The following is a 20,570-nucleotide window of genomic DNA, read 5'->3' as shown; positions in this document are numbered from 1 at the left end:
AAGCACTGTATGCATGGTAAAGGCTGCTATTTAATGCACCTGCTTGTCAGGATCTAATCTAAAGGCTCATTCACACACACACACACACACACACACACACTGATAGCACAGCAATTTGGGGTTCAGTACCAAAGACACTATGACTGAATGGAGGGGCCAGAGATCGGACTGTCACTATAAACTGTTCGGAGAAACGCCACAACAAATATTAACAGCGGGAGGTTTGGCATTTCAGATATCAGCATATTTCAAGGTTGCTATCATGCTTGAATTTATTATCAGAATATGACCTTTTACTTGCTGTTGGCATTCACATGCACATAATCATACTCAGGTTACATATCTTATTAACGTACAACAAGTAAACACAGTATAATTTTATTTATATTTGATCATTTGACCTATTCCCAAAAGCCAGAGAGCCTGAACATCAGTGCAAATGGTTCTGCATGACCAAACATTTTGTATATGTTTATCTTATAGCTGGCATGCTGGAAACCCAACATCTCATGTTGTAATACATTGTCCTGTACCTCTCACCTATTTAGTAATCCATTACTAATCATCAAATGAAATATTTTGAAAAATATCAATGCATGAAATAGGCACTTCACTTTCCTATTGTGACAAACTCCTCCCGTAATCTTGTATTCGGCAGTTGTTTGCCTTTTACCTCGCTCCCTCACAAAGCTTTTGTACACCGTGCTGACAGCTCTCAGTGTGGGCACGTGACCCGTATACTGAAATCTCAAACTTGGCTCAATGTGTCATTGGCGGGTACTGCATGTTGGAGATATTGCTCCTCTTAGCGAGCGCTGCTTTTCAGCGATTCGTTCAGGTACCAGAGACCAGTGGATTCAATGCTCATCTCTTGACAGGCTGTAGATACTGCGCCTGCAGGGTTTGGCGAGGCACGCTTTTGTAGCATTCTTGTTGGTTTTGTTGTTTTGAGCAGCGGTGTATTAGCGTATGAAAAGACTTCAACTGCCAGCTACTCTTCGCCTGCACGACAAACACAGTACGTGCTCCCAGGAAACTGTTTACACTGCTTTTTATTTGTCACCCAAGATACCGTAACATTGTGCTTATCACGGTAGGAATGAATTGCGTCCTGGCTTTGAATTGTTTGAGGTCTGTCAGACTAAGAATACAAAAAGTCAGTTCACAAGCATCGTCTTATCCCACATTTCAGCTTGTTGTGTTCCCTTTCAACCATTTGTATAAACCTCTGCCAGACCCACCTCAACTCGCGCACGCCTTGAAGTACTGCCAATACTTTAAATGCAAATAATATATCATGCCAAAATCTACAGCAGCCTGTTTAGGAGGCTTTTTTCTTTTTTTTGTAGATGGAGATTAGTGAATCATTTAAAGGCAAATCCAATCTGCCAGTCACAGTGGTGGCACACACGTGTGTTAGCTTGGCTCACAAGGTAGTGCTGCAGGGGGAGGCCTACTCTCCTTTTCATTACAAGAGGGCAGATTGGGAAATGGATCAGTCTCTGCATTCATTAGTGTGCACAAAGAGGCGTGATTACCACACACAGACCTCTAATTCCTCACCTGTCACGCTGTTTTCACAGGGAAGTATTTATCAAGGGTCAAATGAATGTTCCCCCTCATGAACACCCTTTGTTGTCAGCTTTCTCCAGGTATGCAACCATTAGCGCTTAAATATCATTAGGTGCAATTAAAAGAAATGATAGGGAGGTAATCACTGAGGGCCCGGAGCCATCACCTCCACTGATGTGTCTGAAATATGCATAAGGAGTTGAAGGCGAAGGCTGTGGTCCAGGTTCAGGCTCTAATTAAGCGAGAGTGCCCCCAGTAACTCAGATGTCACGGAAACAGCTTGATGGTAAAAACCTAAGGGGAGGAAATGTCAAGCTAGGAGCTCAACAAATCAAGATACTGTATGCACACGTGGTCTAAGACTATTACAACAGCCCCTCGAGGAGACTTTTCAGACACCTCAATTATACTATAAAATGGTCTTTAACTGTACGTTTTCATTCCGTGTGGAAATCACTTTCATAATAGCCCCATGAATCAGAGAGCATGGTGTGCTGACGAACAAACAATATTACACAATTCTGATGCGAATGTTATCAATAAGTAATGCTGGCGGTATCCGGGAGTGTGACTGTTATGTGAATGAGATTTGGTTTCCACATCCGATATTCCACTTTTGGTTTCTGGTCTTCCAGGGAGTTCATTTTTGGGTCACGACTCACAAAAGGTGTCATTTGTAAACACCAGCGCCTTCAGCCGGCGTCTGAGTCACAATAAATTCAGCCAAGCTTGATTTGCATTTTTTTCTTAATGCACAGCCTGGAGAGTTGGTGTACTTTGTTGGACCGACACCAGTTTTCTTCCTTTCTTTCCTCCCTCTCTCTTTACTTCAGAAGGACAGAAGTGGGTTGCTGCGTCTGGCTTTGGTCGAATCCATTGTGATGTGGAATGAGACAGAAGGAGGCTCGAAGACGCTCTGTGTCTGTCGAAACACCCTCTCTCTCAGCATATTGACGGGAAAGTGGTTGACTTGGATGCTTGCATGGCACTGTGCGTCACACAGACGGGCTTTAATTAGTTTCTAGGTTCTGTGTTACAATCCTCAGTGTCTATATTTGGATGTTGAAAGGCTTACTTCTCATATTTGTTCCGGAGTTTAACTTCGTCATTAGCGTTTGGCTCTGGTGACTGACCACATTTTGGCATGGGGGTAAATGATATGCGAAAAAAATACTTTTTTAGGCCGCAGTAGGCGTGCGTGTCGTCGACGTTTTTTCCACTTGACCCCTTTTCCATTACAGAATTTGACAGAGCTCGTATTTAATATTCTGCTACTATTCTGGGCCTTCCAGAAATCCAATTAGGCTCCTGAATTTACTGGATTATGACACGACCATTTGGGATTTAAAAAGCCTTGGTTCAGTCTTTGTGGAAGAATTATCATAGATATTTTAGGGGAGAGAAAAATTTAATTGGGGCTGTATTTGTGTGCAAAAACACGCAAACGGGAAATCAATCAATTTGTCCTCCGTTGTGATTTCTTTCAGGACGTCTCCGCTTCACAAATGAGGAAACGCACCAGGTATTTGGCTGCAATGATGCAGTGTCGGTAAAATGTGTTTGATAATATGATGATGACTTTACTGTTTTTGCATTTTCTGACAGAAATCATATTAACTAATACCAACAGTCTAACTCCATTCGGAGATGAGAGGTGCTTTTATAATTTTACACAAAAAACGTCTCTAGTAACAGTATTTGTTTATTAGTATTAGCATTACAGTAAGGCTTCTGGATGATTGGACTGAGACAAGCTCACTTAATTATGCTGTTTGGTTCACCCTCGCTCACGGTAACATACACACGCTAATTCATTCTGTTCTGTAAATGTACGCCATCTTTCTTCAAGTAATGCCTTCAGACATTTAGTTGGAGGCACTGGTAGGGAAAAGTGTGACCCGCATGTTGTTAACAACAGCTCCGCCTGTTACACTGCGCATCCAATTTACACCTTCAGATGCTTTATTTTGAAACAGCTTTTACATCACCAAGGCAAATAGCAAATTAGAAATCATACCGCAGACGGCTGGCTGTATTTGTTTTCCATTGCCTCCTGAATTTCATCTGCCGTGCTTGAATGATGCCCCCCCCCTCCCCCCCTTCAAGTGGCGCAGGAGACCACACCATTTGTCTGAGCGCCTCCATTCTTTATGTGCACAGGAGGTCTCGCCACCTTTTTTTTTTTTTCACCGTCACATTTTGAGTAATTTGTTTGCTGAATCACACAAAAGGCACTCTCAGTTCAACGAGCATCCCCCAGGTTTGGCCATGGAAAAAGTGTGCTCCTTCAAGCACAACTCTCATGTCCATGCAATGTTCTGACGTTTTCCCCCGCGTGTTTGGCGTGCCAGGGGAAAACACACATTGTGTATTCACCAATCACAAACAGCAAGTGACGGAGGATATTCTGCCGCAGTGGCCAGATATGTAAAATCTTGGGGAATGAGTTTCAGCCTGCGCCGTGCCTGAGTGATCTGCAAGTATAATGGTTCTGGCCTGCATGGGCTAATCCAAAGTAAGGGAAGTATTTAATGAATTTAAAAGACCTATTTAGTAGTACACCATTGTGGAGGGAAGCATCCATCATTTGTTGGACTATTCCCTCAAGGCCTTGTCTACTTGGCCGTGACGTAGCTGCTATAGTGGTACCTTGAAATGCATGTAATTAGAGTCGTTGTATTGGACGCAATCGGGTGACCCGAGCATCTGATGCTTTTGTCAGAAAGGTGTTCCTCTTGAGTGCGCTCCTCACTTGGCCCGGACTTTGGTATTCAACCAGGCTCAAGGTGAAATCTCCCTGTGTTTTATGGCATGTTTGGAAATGATCCTTGTTTGCTGTGGACGGGCAAGCCAATACATCACCGTGCCATATTCCCCTTCCGAATGGCTCTCTATCTACTTCATTTCTGTCGGCTGGAGCTCATTAAGCTGGGCTAAGGGACTGGGTGAGGTGAGCAGTATGTCCTGAGGAGGAAGCTTGTCTTCCAAAAGCATTACCATAACCTAGCGCATCTATCCTCCAGGCATGCTGGTCTGCCCAACCCTCCCGCTCTGTTTGCAGTGGCCCTGAGCTATGTGTGTATGTTTGCTATTATTAGGAGAACTGCTGGAAGGTATAGAAAAATGCCAGGGAGGGCAGCTATTTTTAACACAGCTGGTGCTTGGCCTTGATCCTTGTGTTCCCTCCCTCTTTTGTGTTGTTGTATTTCAGCATGCCGTATGCTCCGTTGTGAATCGTACCATGTGCTGGCTGGGCATCGGTGCATTGCCCCCCCCCCCCCCCCCCCCCCCCCCCCCCCCCTCGTTCAGCTCCATGTGCTGAAGAATCGCAAGGTGTCACGCTCTTCCACCTCTTTTATCTCCCACATGGCAGCAGACAAATAGACACAGAATTTGGCCGCCAGGGAGAAAAAGGAAATACCACAGTGAGACGTCCTGTAAGGGTACCATAGATTTGTACGGGTTCTATTTTTAGAAAAACTTATCTTGTGTCTTTTAATTTGACTCAGCCAGAGGCAAATTAATGAACTGCATAGCCGGGCTTTAAAATAGTTTCTTGCTGGAGCTATGCAAGAAAGCCATTCATACAGTCAGTGATATACGCTAGTCCTCGCTGACATTGCAGTGCTAATGCAGGCAAGAGAACTCCTCCTCTTCCCCTATGCAAGCACCACAAGCTGGGAGCAGAGGCTCTCTCCCTCTCTCTCTCTCTCTCTCTCTCTCTCTCTCTCTCTCTCTCTCTCTCTCTCTCTTCACCTCTGTGCTCCTCTCTCACGTTTGCTTTCTCGCTCTCCACTCAAACATTTGGCTTCTCAATTTTGTTTGACTATCATTTCCTTCTCTCCCTCCTAACACTTCACTCTTTCCATTCATTTTTTTTTCTTTCTTTGAGCCGTAACTATCCCTGTCCATCCTGCCAAAAGAGAAGAAACAGAGTCACAGGGAAAAAGAAGAAAACAAAAACTCTCCCCCTTTCCCCTCTTTCCCCCCTTTCAGCTGCTTGCCTCAGACACACAGAGCACAGTGTTATTAAGCATTTTAAAAAAAATCACCTGATAAGATAATCTCTTGAGTGCCTTGATGATATTGTTTCTGGAGCATTTTGAAGAGAGACGAGGACATGAGAGTGATATGATTCTGTGATTGTATCATCCCCTTAAAATATCCAATTTGCGAGCTGTCGTTCTAGACCGAGAGAGTAGTGGAACAGCGGGGAACCGCTTCCCTATTCTACCCATTCATCTGTAACAGAAAAAAAACAACCGATTTAACTGTTCTGCTTCCAGAGAGCTATTTCTGAATGTGACAGGTATAATTATGGCAGCCATACGCCATATTCTAATCTGTATTCTGACGGCAGAGCAGAGGTCATTCCGCCACACGTGTTCTTCGCTGAAGTTAACGGTGTTGTCAAGGCTACCGCATGCAGGATTGTTTAGAACACATAATTTTCTCGTTCCATTTTGAAAGCCATGATCACAGTCTGGGCTTCACGCATGTCCCGACGTATTCCCTATCTTCCTGATTATGAACCTCGCACCAGCTTGCAATAAGCTGCAGCTTTTGTGCCATTTTCGTGTTGGTCGTAGAATCAAAGTGGTCAAACGATGCATTTTCTGGATATTCCGTGACACTAACCAGAGTATTTTATGAAGGCCGACGGCCTGCACGGTCAACCTCGGGCCGTTACACACACCGTAGCAACGTCCTCAGAGGGAGCAGAGAAAGAGGGGATGAAGGTTATGAAAGACTGTGGATGGAAAACGAGAGAGGAAGTGACAGCATGAGAAGACAGAGAGGCTGCACAGCTGGCCTCGGCCCAACAAATTCATTTTGTGGGGCCACAAATCAGTCAGTGTTATGTGAGTCAGAATCCTCAACTTGTGTTTGCAGCGAAGCAGCGGCAAGTGCTGGCAGTGCTGGAGCACGATCAAAGTGGATTGCGGTGAACAATCCACCGTAACGGGGCTGGAAAGCGTTTTGCTTTAATTCACTTAAGGCCCTTGTTTAACTTATTTAATGAAGGCTCTTGTTAGAAGCATTAAATACAGCCCTGGTATCCACCCACAGCACAGCAGTTGACCCTACGTGGTGCAGACCAGTTCAGTCATGCATAAATGGCAACTATCCCCACGAGGCATGTTGTGTATGAAAGAAATACCTTGTTTAACCTCATCTTGTGAGTGTACATTCAGTAAATCTGACTTTCGCCGTTTTTTTAGAAGAGAATAGCATTAAGCCTGACACGTCCTATACCACTGTGATATATTATTTAGTGTGTACACTGGTTCAGAAGCAGCTACCAAATCAAAACAAACACATCCTGAGGTGCAAGCTGAATACATACCAGGATTCTTCTGTTGTACATCGCAGTGTGTCTTTATTAGAAATACCTTGAGAATGGATTTCTATTTTCATGCGCAGCAGCCATAACGCTCGGTACAGTAATGAGCTAGGTGATATTTAGTGGGTGGTCCTCCTGACTAAAGCAAAGTGACAGCTGCATGCTAGGTTGTAATTTGTTTCTTATAAAACCCCAGTTCGGTGTCCAAGCTCATTACATGTGAGAATGTGTCACACCGGTTGTATTTCGATGGCGAGTAAACAGCAGTTTCAAGCACACATAACCTCCAATCTCCACGGCTGATGCGAGATGCAATCATATCTCTGCTAAGCTACACTGTGCCAAACTGCAGCTCTCTGCATCTGACACAAGACAACGGCAATGTGGTGTACTCATCAGGCTGGTGAAAACACTGAAATGTAAAATCAGGATCCACAGACAATCCCACCAAAGGGTAGTTCAAATTAAACATGCTAATAGGAATCAAATACAATTTAAACCTGATTTCAGTGCATAGAACCATTTATTTCCTGTGGAGCATTGTCTGATTTTCTACATTCCTGGATCAAAAATAAGACATTCACTTTTACCACTATGGCTGATGTTGACTATGTGGCAATGCCCACTTGTAAAACCTTGATTAATTGTGCAGTGTATTGACAGCCAAAGCCCCCATTTTTGATTAGTTATCATATTTAAATTGCACAATACCCTTCACCCCTCACCTGCCAATCAATTAATTACACCCCTAAACAAACAGGTGGGTAATGTCTGCTAATTACCTATAAGGATACATTTCCTGACATCAAAACAAAAAGGACATGTAATCATAACTAGGATTACCTCACTGAAACTCTATCAACGTTTTAAACGTGCGCCCTATATGGGCTTTATTGCTGGAATTTAATTGAATGGAATTAACTTGATTTTACATCTCTTACAATGGAAACCAATGTGGACTCAGAGTCATGGCCCAAGGTGTCAAAGGGTCCATAAAAACTTCTCAGACCAGTCTTGCATTATAACCCACCAGCACTATTTCATATGAAAATAGCTACACAAGATATCGAAATACGCTACTTTCTGTCAAGATATAAGCAATGTTTGATTTATTAAATACTCAAAGCAGGAGTAAATTGGAAAAAGTAATCATAATTAGGCTACATAGCGTCAGTTATACGTTAATGCAAAACTAAAGTTTTGCCAGCGAAAGCAAATTTCGCTACACATTGTAGCTAATCAAAATCGAAACAATCCTGTTGTGGTTTGTGCATTTAAATATAAGGACATAGTGCACTACTTCTGTAGCAAGAGGTTGAAGCAATCTCTAGCTGCAAGGCATCCCAGAGGACTGTGGGACTTGTAGCTGCACTTGATTGTGTTTCTTCTGTCCACGTCTCTGGAGCATTTGCATCAACTCAAGCGTGATACTTTCCGAAGTACGTGCCAGTTTACCTGATTCAAACATGATTGACATATGAGGCAGACCGAACCTTCATTATCATATTCATTACCTGTGATATTGGAAAACACACATGCAGGGCTGAGCTTTCCACCTCATACGCAGGCGAGCCTTCCCCGGAGACTAGCGCTTCTTTTCTCCAGCTAATGTTCGTCTTATGTGGAACTACTCTCATCATGACTTGTCCTATCCAAGATGTGGCTGGGTGTGTACATGGCGAGATACCATCAGGACAAATTGGGGAGACCATGAATAAACTTGCCCATGAGAAAGGAGGCAGAGAATCAAGATAGACATCAGAGTCGCGCCTCCAAGGCCTTAAACTAAAGTTATGTGATTTACCCCAAATGGCTGGGCTGGATTAAAACCAGAATGTTGGTGCTAACAGTTGTGCTTTCATCACATAGAGGAAGGAGGGATCTATAGAGATATTTTTTTTTCTCCAACTTTGGTGACAAATGAACCCTGTACCCAGCCTGAAAGGTGCGGACAGAGATGGAGACTTGTGTTCACAGCCATAAAGGTGATGAATCGAAACAGTGATAACCAGAAATGAACTTTTTACCCGTATAGTCGGCTGCTCTGTTTTTTGTTAATTTGCTGAGGTGATGCCTCATCTATCAGCGACGATCAAAAACGATTTTACATGAGTTGGTGCAATGTTAATCCATCAAACTGTTCGCTGACAGCATCGTGAATGATGACTGAAAAGAGAACTCCTATTTGCCTTTCATGAAAAAGCCTTTTTTTCATTTTATGTAGTCATGTAATTCCCTTCAACAAACATCTTATTTTAGTGCACATGTGTGTGCTAAATCAACTGTTGCTTGCACGAGCTGAAGTCAAGCAATCTGGTGGAACCGAGCACCAGTGTGGACGGCTTAGGAATGGGCAAATCGATTGATTGATTTGTGTAAGTGTGTTAATCTTGGTCGCCTGCAGATGGTCCTAAAATCCCCCCAGCATGATTCGCAGCTTCCTACTGAGAATGCTTAGTAGCCCCAATGAGCTCAGACAGAGGGGGTTGAATGTGTGTGTGTGTGTGTGTGTGTGTGTGTGTGTGTGTGTGTGTGTGTGTGTGTGTTGGCAACCTTTGGTATTTCTCTAAAAGCAAATGATTCTTATTGTTTGATCAGTGTGCTGAGACAGCTACTGCAGAGAGGAATAGGTGTCGTCTAAACCCTGAGAAGGAAATATAGAATATAGCATTTATTTATCGCGGATATTTCATCAGAGTAACCCAGGCTCAGTGAGGCACGGTGGACTGGAGCTTCATGATCATCTGTATCAAAAGAAAGCCCCAAACAGGTGTGTGTGTGAGTGTGTGCACGCGCGTGATTGTGTGTGTGTAGGTGTGTGTGTGTGTGTGTGTGTATGTGTGTCACATGGTCCACATTGGCCAATAAGGGTATCATTGCTTTGTGCTGAACTTTTCATTTCTTGTCATTCTTTCTTGGTAAGGCTTGTCAAAGAAATGATCTTGCTTCACTGGTCACTGCATCAGTCACGCCTCAGCCCATAGTTGCTCTGGAAAATTGCCTGGGCTTTAGTCCTCAGCTCAGGGCATGGAATTGTCTGTGACCAATGTCGTTTTTTCCCTTCAGAAAATGATTTTTTTCCCTGATTCTGGGTTTATTTAGACAGCCCCCAAAGCACAACAACATAATCCTACATCATTTTTTTTGTGCCTAGTTAAAAAAAGAAAAGATAAATCGCACAGCTCATTTTATCCTTCGGCTTTTTCTGTCCCTTCTTTATTTCTTTTCTTTCAACATTGGCTTTGGCCGTGTCTTTATCAGACAAGAGTTCCCCTATCTTCATGTTGTGGTAATAAGTAGACAAAGGGCCGATGGAGTTGTACAATGTAGTTGCTACAGAACAAAAGCCAAAGACAGCCAGTCACTTCTCGATTGCTGACCACTGTCGTACTGGCAAATTTAAATATGGAACAATAGCGTGCATATGTTAAACTATTTCCTACACATCTGTATCTAATTAATCAGACATGTTGTGAAAATCTAAACTTACCTAAAATCTTTCAATACAGCTTTTAGTTTGTCTCTTCTTATATGCAAATGTTCTCATTAATGTCTTATACATGCCTTATTTACAAGTGAATACAAGTCCAACATTCACTCTACTTTTTGCTCTGTTTTGGTCTCCACCAACTCCTGAGGGAAATATCTGTATCTTCAGCTGCTCAATGCTCCGCTATGTTCACCAGCTAGTTGCTATCTGTGTCCGTCTGCCGCTTGTTGCGGGACATGTCCCGTCAGTTTTAAAGGCTTTTTCGCTAAAGAAAAAGAAAATCTGCAGCCAAAATCACAACTAGTGACTAGTTTCACATTCAAGCACTCATGTGATTTATTGTTACCATAAAATATTGATAATAGCCACTTTAAGTTATTTATTACAAGACATTTGGAGGTAAAATAATACATGTATTTTTTACTGTCTTTACCATAAATGATTTAAATACCTTGACCAGGGCATAATTACCCCTGCCTTTGCAATTGGGTTCCCTCAGGACCATCAAGCCTCTCTCCATATCACATCACTTCATGACTATAAATTGAAATTAGGTCCTTTTGTCACTTGCTAAGTGAAGAATCTTTTGGTACAAAGATCCAACCACACATTTGACCTTGCAGGCTGCGCTAGCCTGGAGAGCGTAAGGGGATAGAGAAGCATCCCTCAGTCATTTAACAGACTAATGGAACAGATTTGTTCAAAAGCCCCAAAGAAGCCTTCACCTTTTTAACACGCAGTATCCGTTTGCCCAGGTGCCCTTCAATCCTTAAGAAGCAGCAGGTGTATTTCTGTGCAGAATTATGCTTGAGTGTCCGTTGAATGCAGTTTTAGATGCCATCGCTTAAAAATGTTGTTCCTCAGTGGTATTGCCGTGCAGTTTGAGGCTGAGGGTAGCTCTTAAAGATGACCTTTGGTCAAAGTGTATATCAACATCTTGGTCATTTTCTCAAGTGATGAAGTGACATTTGTGGAAGATGGATGACCCCCAGCGACACCCACACCTGACATACAGTATGATGCAAAGCGCCTGCTGATTTACCACCATATGGCTCCCATCACTCATTTCCACATTGACCAGCGTGGGGACCACTTCATCAGGCAGAGGGCAGCGGTAGGAGTAGTAGTAGTAGTATAGAGTAGAGGGGGGGAAGGTACAGGGGAATCTCGAGATCAGCCAAATCAAATGAGCACCCTGAACACTTCACCCGCCCCCACCCCCCTCCACCACTCACCTCCGCTTGGTCCTCAATCAAGCCAGCCTTGTTTGTTTTCTAAACAAAAACTGGCTCACGAGCTCTCCGTCCTGTGTCAATAAACCTGAAGAGGCAAAGCGATCAATGGCAAAGAAGGCATTCAATTTGCGTTTGAATCTGAGGCTAATCAGCTCATTTGCTTGGTTCAATGTGGTTTCCTAACCACAGAGGCTACTCGAATGTCCTGGTAATGTGCATAAAGATTGCTTTCTCATTTTACATAAGTCAGTTAACTGTGGTCGGAGTGGTTGAGTTATACAACCGCCACAGTTTTTCATTCATATATCCGCATATACGTGTCAAAAAAGTGTAAACGGTGAGGCTACAAAAGAGCAGGGGAGGTGGTTTTGAGGAGCAAAGTGAGCCACAGAATATCAGTATACCATTGTAATTAAGCACAATTAGCTTACAAGTTTGCTTTGCTGAAATTAGGTTAATTTGTCAGAACCAGGACTGGCTAAATTAAGTTTTTCTATATTGAATAAAATGAAATAATTGTGAGGGTCTTATTATACTATTTATTGTAATATTATTGTAGCTCTCAGGCTACATATACATTATACATACAGTATTGTGGTGTTAATTCAGGCTCTCGCACTAATGAAAATCCATGTCTAAATAGCCCAAACAACCTCCTCTAATTGAAAATGTATTGGATTTTCCTTTTTGTATGCTAGAGACGGGCAGGATTCAGCCTGTGGAAATTGCCAGTGTTGAGGAAAACAAATTCTAATGCGGCGTACAATGCGTTGGAAATTATATTCAAATGTGATTGATTTGTTTATCCTGAACTGGTGCAGGCAACAATTTAACATCATTGCTTTTCCCAAATACGGAGTGGTGCGCTTTAAAATAAACAACAATCAGTCTCATTTCACTCTTCCAAATGACACCATCACGTGTGCTTGGTTTATGCAGCCATTTACTCTTGCTTTGGTTGATGAATTCATTCATTCAATCATTCCCATTCAGCTGATTCATGTACCTATTCACCGCAGACTAACGGATGTAAAGTTAAACTGGGAATGCTGCTGGGCCACTGAATCCGATGCAGTCGTCTGCCTCGCCCTTTAATTAGAGCATGATAACATGTTTTTAAACTCTATCCTTCTCTGCCTCATGTTTCCCGTGAAAGGCTCATAAATAAATTGAGGAGAAACATCCACTTTTGAACTCACTGGGCTTCACAGTACAAGGAGACAAGCGCTCCTTCCAAGGAATGCGGAGCATGAGATGATAGGAAATAGTCTGGCTCCTTCGCGTTTATCACAGGTTAAATATGTTAAATACAATAAAACAGAATGTGTTATGTGGTTGTTGGACAGAGAACTGAATTGATCCTGTAGATAAACAAACCAGCCTCTGTGTAAATGACGCAGGAAAAGCAAAGAAGAGGTTCACAGTAGTCTCAGTTGGCTTTTTACACATCATGGCTGCGGTCTCTACACTACATGGCACTGCTGTTTAACACATCTCTGACTGGCTGTCAGGATTGGCTATTTATGTTTAAAGAGAGACTAAAATAATGAACATTGACCAGGAGTGCATTTGTTTTATTGGCTTTGGAATGAGCTGACAATTTAAATGTTCCAATGGTGGGCTTGCATGGTACCACAGGGAAAGAGCTTTACTGACCCATAAACAAACATCAGATTTGGATCAATAAGCCGAGTGGCCAATGCCGCCTTGAGACGCTCACCATAAATCTCTGAGGGCCGCCCTCTCCCTCATTAAATTATAAAGGATCTGCGAGCCGTGAAACACTAAGGGTGAGGCATCACAGCGGTTGCTAAAAATAGAGAGGCCTAAACAAAAGAGCTTTTTTTTTTCCCTATCCATATTGTTACTCAAGAATCCTTTTAACTATCCACTTTTCTCATTCCCCGAGGTCAGGAGAGAGTCGGGGCCAAATCCAGGCATCCCAGCCTGCTTGTGTGTGTTTGCAGGGTGTCGTCCCGTGCATCAACACATGAACATGTCCCTGTGATGTCATGGTGAGGGAGATACAGCTGTTCTAACGGATTGGGAACACTCTCACTGAGGCGCTCCATCTCTGCCAGGAGGTCTGAGGAGCGTCTTGTTGCCCAAATTTGAATTGCAAATCCACTTAAAGTACATAAGTCAAGAGTGCTCACAGCTAAAATGCAAGCCGTGTTGGGCCTGGAAGATTTTTAAAAAATCATGGACCTTGCACTTAGGAGGATTACGCTTTCATGCGCTGAAAAGAAAGAAAAGGGTGGAGGGGTCCCACGACATCATCACCTCAAAAAAGGGGCAGCCCACATAGTGAGTTATATTTATTCAAAATCACTATATTTCTCCGAATATGTCATAATCCATTTTAAAACGGGTCATATGCTCTCAGTGCAGTGATAAATGGGTGTGTGGAGATTGCTGTGTTCTTGGTGATGTGAAACTAATCAGGGAGAAAGAGCACTTTCCACACTAGTGACTTTTCAAGGCCCCGTGGTATAAATATCAACCATCTGTGAGGCCATCTGCATTGGGGTGCTATATCATGCACCAAGGCCAAGCCACCAAACGCAGGCAGCTTTCCTCCCATGGCACTATCCACGCTGCTAGTGAGACAAGCAACACATCGCAGAATCACCACTATCAACAATGGATTTGCCCCATATTTTAAGTTGTCATCTAAGTGAGGTCATCTTTTAAAGGAGCAACCATGATAACCTCAGTGCGGTGTAATCATTGTACAGCTGCATGCTCTACCCTTGTATCCGGATGGCATCGTGCTGCAGACGTGCCTGCTTTGGGGGGGGGGGGGGAGGAATTGAACATTGATGTAATATATGATGGCGATCAGGTGCGTTTTCAGTCAAGGGTTTTTATCTGAACTTAGATTACTGTAGTACTGTGGTGATTGCAGGGGCAAACGTGTCTGTTACAAGCAGCAATCCATCATAGTTTGACAGCTGATTTTGTGGCAGTTTCGAGTAGTTTTTCTCTGCTATTGTACTTTACTACGCTGCGTTGCAGCTGGCTTCTGAGAACGCAGACTTGCAATGAGACTATGACCTTTTATATTCAGCTGGAAATACAAAGCTAAACAAAGCAGCACAGGCAAAGAGAAAAAACACGCAGACGAGTGTCATACTGAACAAAATAGCCGAACACACAAGACTGAGGACATCACGTCAGCGTGTCCGATCTCATCCTCCTCTTGCAAGTTTCTGGAATTATGTATTTTGTCGCCTCCCTCTGTATGTCATCGACTGCTCTCTGCTTACATGTGTTTCTTTGTGTCTGCAATGAGAACAGGAGCAATGGAGAGATGGGGTGTGTGTGTGTGTGTGTATGTGTGTAAGTGTGTAAGTGTGTGAGTGTCTACTTGAGCATGTGAGACATTTTTTCAAGCTATCTAGTTATTGGAACGGAAACGAATGGAGGAGGGCTGGTGCTGAAGAGCAGGCCACTCGAGGGGGAGAGAGAGAGAGAGAGAGAGAGAGAGAGAGAGCGAGAAGAGGGGCCACTGGCGAGTGAGAATCCTTTTGTTATTTCTGTAGATTGTTGAGACGCAGAAAGGGGTGGATTAATTTGTCTCGAGGTCTGAGAGCAGCCTTCAGCAGACAGCAGAACTCCCCCTTGCTGCTTGTTTACCTCACTCAGAACATGCTGCACTTGTAAAATATCTAACCCAAAGCCAGCGATGGGATGCATTTTGTCTGGCAGCTTCAAAAACGATTGATAGAATAATCCAAAAATTGAGAAGCTGGTCGACAAATAAAAAATGGCAACCGAGCGAAAATATGCCTTCTGGTTCAAAACGGATCTTTAACGTGGCTTTGATCACAAGCATGCGTCATCACAGCCTGCAACATAAAAATAGCCTAGAAAATGTATCATGTTTTTAAATATATCATGCTTTTTAATTTAGAACATGCTGTTTTTTCTTGTTTCCTGATGTAAAATCACAGATTAGCTTGACAGTTAGAAAAACAAACAAAAATATCTGTAGTCTTTATTACTATTAGTGGTGAATGCATACAAATACACAAAAATACTAGGTCTGCGAATCACAATTATACTGATTACGAATGAATCTGCAGAGGATTTCCTGGATTCATTTATTAATAGTTTTGTCAAACGAGCATATGCAGAGCCCAAAGTGATCAACATTCCAAAATCCTTCACTTCACTTTAGAATCACCCGGGGCAAAGAGAGGCAGTCAAATCTTTACATTTTGGAAATTGTAAGGGTTAGCATTTTCACAGCGATTAATCAATCATCAAAATAGTTGCTAGAAAATTTTCTGTCGACTCATCCATTAACGATTCATCATTTCAACCCTTTAAAGTACAGCGCACTGTTAAAATCATGTATAACGTTAAAGCAGTGTCATAGCGTCATGTTAAAACCTTAACATAACACTCTCCCTATAATAATATAGTCAAATTTAGGATAAAATAGTCCCAACGACTCACTATAAACCCATCTGCCGTCCTTTATTATAGGACTTGTATTTGCTCATAACAAGATTTCCATTAATGGCAACATTAAATCCATTCATATCAAAGAAATCAGCTCGCTCAGTGTCTGCAACACTTAACAAGAGGTCATCATCCTCTCAACAAGCCTTTTAGTGTTTGTTGCAGGATGCTCGGGCTGTGTAAGAGAACTTCAGACTCTAGAGGTCTCCATCCTTCAGCATCCCCTCATCATCCACCTATTCGCCCTCCTCCTCCTCCTCCTCTTTGGCATTTTGTGCAGCGGAGGAGGAAAGGAGGAGAGACTGCTGAGGAGGAGACAGAGGGGATCCGGAGACAACACGTCCCACGCCAGAGCCAGACAGCCAGGGAACTTTGATTTGACGCCAAGTAGCCTGCGATGGAAATGACGATGAAGGGAAAGAGCCACGTTCCTTGTTCTGCTCCTTGGGAGGCTTAGACATAGATATGTCGGGCGTGTTCAACATATAGTGTCCTTGGACTCTTACGCTCTCTGAAGATTTATTGTCTCTGATTTCGCTCCTCTATTCGCTGATGGTACCGCTTCGGTCAGCCGAATGAATTTGAAGGCAGTCTGAGCGCATTGTTTCCAGCTCCGTTGCATATGGGATTTCCAGCCGTGATGTCTGCAATATTCCGCTCTTTGTTTCTGGGTAAGTCACTTCTCGTTGCTGTAAAAGACAATGCGTTCATTTTAAAGAGCAGCGGAGCGTGTTCGTCTCCCTATTGTTACGGACGATGTTGGACTCTCGTTATTATTTACGATGATTTTTTTTTTTTTGTATATATTTTTATTGTTTCGAACGTCCTTACAACACATCTGGCAAATGACTTCAGCCTCGATTCAGAATGATGTCAGATTATATTTATTTTTTATTTTCAGCTTCACGCTTTCTAATGGGCATATGTTAAGAAATTGCTATTTATATTTAGGCAAATCTGAAAAATGGGAACGCACAAGTCAACCTCGGTTTCCGAGGCTGCTCTGCTTCGGAGAATTAACGGGGATAAAAGTTCACCTGACCCCTCCCTTTAGATCGGCGATCCAGATCTATTGACCCAGTATGAACATCTATATACAACAATTCTTCAGAAAAACAGGCCTGCTGCAGATGAACAAAATGCCTTTTACCATATTTTGACAAAAGCAACAAAAAAAACATCAGACAGGTAGATATATTCAAAATGCTGTTTCTTACTGTTTGGCCCAATATTAAGTGTCCTGAATATCATTTTGAGAAAGAAAATAAATGTTGGAATTTGTTGGGATACATCATTTGTTTGAACCAAAAAAAAAAAGTTAATTGAAAAATATTCCTATGATTATAAATCAAGCTCTGTTTGTCTATTTATGTCATCACCGCCACTATTGCTGATACTGTGACCAACACAGCTCTTATTACATCTATATTACAGTAATGTACTGAGGGACATTCCAGGTTAAGAGCTAAATGAGGGATTGTTTAATTCCACTGCGACTTCACTGACTGGAAGTTACTGTAGCACTGTAAGACTGTGTAAAAATGACTTCCAGTAAGAGGTTTCACACTCCTTTCTGCTGTCTCATCACCTGCAGTGAAATCCCCACAGTAGCTTGGTGTAACTGGGGTTAAACCAGCGTTTTTTCAAAGGCTTTTCAATCTGAAGTGGTTATGAATAAGGGTGCTTGGTATGAAAAAGTTCGGAAGCCCCAGAGTTAAAGTAACAGTAGTTGAAAGTGGTCATATGAGGAAAAATGCAACCGAGAGGTGGCGGCTCCTCTGCTTTGGTTTGAGTCCAAAAGTCGTGCTCTAGCCTGAGCGATGCTCGCTGTTCCTGGCGTCGCAGTCTGGAGGGAAATCAAAATAATCATTTTTGTGTCATATTTTCAGTTTAGACATAGAGCTGCCATTATTTGCTTATGCTGGATGCGGATTGTGCTGACGGCTTGTAAATGCCTGCAATGTCTGTGGTCTCCGGCTCCCATTATTCAGTTTATGTATTGCGGTGACCTTTCAGAAGAATACCCTGCCCCTTGCCCGATGCATTCTGGGAAAGGCTCCAGTCGCCCTGTGACCCTGAATAAGATAAGCGGTATAGAAAATGGAAGGATGGAGATAATATGTGGACCTGCATACAAGCTGACTTGTTAAGCTTTACATTGGCCAACCAGTGGATCCACAGTATGTGCTCAGTGGTGATGGGCCACTGATGCTGTGCAGGCTGCTGACTCGGCAGTGGACACTGCATAGCACAATGTGCCTTGGTGTCAGCCATCAGCCTGGTTGTATTAGATAATGATATGATTCAAGCTACTTATGTAGATTATCTAAATAGCAGTGATGATGATGATGATGACGAAGATTTAAAAAACACAACAAATTCTTGCCAGCAATGCCAAGGTGAACACATTACACCTGAAATCACACAGCAGCATTTCATTCCCCTAATATTTATAATAATAGTGCGCTTTTCTTAAAATAGCCATCAGCCTGTGCCTAGAGTATTATATGGCTTGTTGTTGCCATGGTGAGGTGTTTTCTCCTTCCCCTGTCATGTCACAAGATATGACTATTTAAAACAATGCAGCTGAAAACGATACCATAAGGGTCAATGTCCAGTACAGTATACAGCAACCTGGGTCATGTGTCTCTCATTCTACAACAAATGATTTGCCAGTCAGCCAAAAGAGCATTTTCACTTGACCAGGGAGAGGCTAGGCTGCTCTGCTGCACTCGACTGAAGGACATTTTTTCAAATGTTATATAGCCTGTATTAGTTCAAGATCAACGCCGAGGCCAAGTAAAGAGAGGAAGTGGCTGTTTTATTATAAAAGAATCGATAGTCATTAATAGGGGCTCATTTCCTTTTTATTTGGCTGTGGCCTCGCAAGTCCTGAGACGTCCTTAATTTAATATCTGCTGGAGATGTAATATCCACTGTTCACATTACAGATAAGTAGCACAATTAATTGCCACAGGGAGTTCTGTAGCTCGATACGAAGTAAGAAACAGAACAAGGTCAAATAGAGTAACTGAGTAACCGTGTGGTAGATTCATCCAGGTAAAGGACGCCAGTGATGGATTGCCTATCTGTCCTTGTGAAAACGATTAAACGATTGTGAATGAGGGGATTTGAAAATGACTGTCCAAGAAGTAATAACATCGCGTAAGTCACTTGACAGAAATGTAATTGGAAAGAACGAGCAGCTCTTATGTGAGATCCAAACCTCTGCACCCTGGCTTGGTGGAGTCTAATTTTCGATCTGCAAGACGGTGCCATGTGAGTGATTATGGGGGAATGCAGTCGCGTCTTGACATTAGCGTCCGTGCTGATGGCCGTGTGTGTCCACATTGCATGCGCACACGTGTATAACAATGAGAAGGCGGTGGTGCCTGTGCACGCCTGCTAGTGTTAGATGTAGATAAAGAGAGCAGTGGCTCCAAACAGAAATTCTGTCCCCATTCTATATTTAGCATGTCTGCCGGGGTAGGCAGAGGATCTCTGAAATGTGAAGATGACAGGAGCCTCCTGAGCCAGAGGTTATGAAGTGACATCTTGATGTGTTTGCGCCTGAATCACACTCCCACACACACACACCCGGCCACAGACTCCTGACATTCCTGCAAACCCAGAGACATTTCGATGTTTGACGTCTAGTTACCATACATTAAGTCTCCGTTTTGATCTCCTGTTGAGGCGTGTTATTCTTCAGCGTTATCATGTGGCATCCTGTACATTCCCCAGCTTTGAGCGTGTTTGTTTTTTTCGAGAGCATGTGATGAGTTTGGCAGATTTGCTTTGCGGGACGTGGACGTGGACGTGCGCGGTATTTAAAGCATTTGTCGGTTAGGTGTGGAGCCCTGCAGCGAGTCAACCTTCATCTCACATTGTACAAGCGCGGACAATTGAATAATTAGCTGGTCGAATTAATTTACAGGAGTTTACTTGATGAACGGGATGCAGACAAATCACAACACAAATATGTGCGAAAGAATCAGCATCCAGTAGATATTACAGTCAAACTATAGGAGGTGCAGTACAGTAAAGATGCGGCTGTTGAGGGAAGAATAGCAAATAGCTGGCGGTGCATCGCTCCAGATAGTAAACTGACTTCCACCTACAATGTCAACGATTTGACATGCAGAACAAAGTGTAAACAGATTTCCGTCAAGAAAGGATTTTATTCCTCCAAGCAAAAGTGGCAAATCTGAATGGCTCAGCAAGGACAGAGCACTCTGGAATACAAAACCTGTACCAAGGGTGGTCGAAGAGGCCTACAGATGAGCACAGAGGTCAAGCCGTCCTCAAAACAATTGACCCATATCATTAACAAATACTGATTTGCCTTCTAAGCACTTTCCCCCCTGATGTGTACGGCCTTTGAATGACAGCGTGCTTCCCTGAATAACAAAACGTCCTTCTTTTGTACCTGAGGGATTCTTCATGTTTCATTGATTTC

General features: G+C 42.9%; 1 protein-coding gene across 1 annotated transcript in view; it reads left to right on the top strand.

The window, feature by feature from the left end:
- Positions 1-16,686: 16,686 nt before the first annotated feature.
- The window catches only part of clmpb (CXADR like membrane protein b), a gene marked incomplete at its 5' end in the record, with an annotated part of 60,246 nt that continues 56,362 nt past the window's right edge, over positions 16,687-20,570 (top strand). The window contains 3 exon segments of the mRNA XM_079166630.1: positions 16,687-16,704; positions 16,708-16,728; positions 16,731-16,782. Of these exon segments, the coding sequence (XP_079022756.1) occupies positions 16,687-16,704; positions 16,708-16,728; positions 16,731-16,782 (91 nt within the window).

The sequence above is a fragment of the Pholis gunnellus genome, assembly GCF_910591455.1.
Source record: "Pholis gunnellus genome assembly, chromosome: 9".
Taxonomy (NCBI): Eukaryota; Metazoa; Chordata; class Actinopteri; order Perciformes; family Pholidae; genus Pholis; species Pholis gunnellus.
Note: the sequence above shows the minus strand (reverse complement) of the source record. Positions and strands in the feature narration are given on the sequence as shown.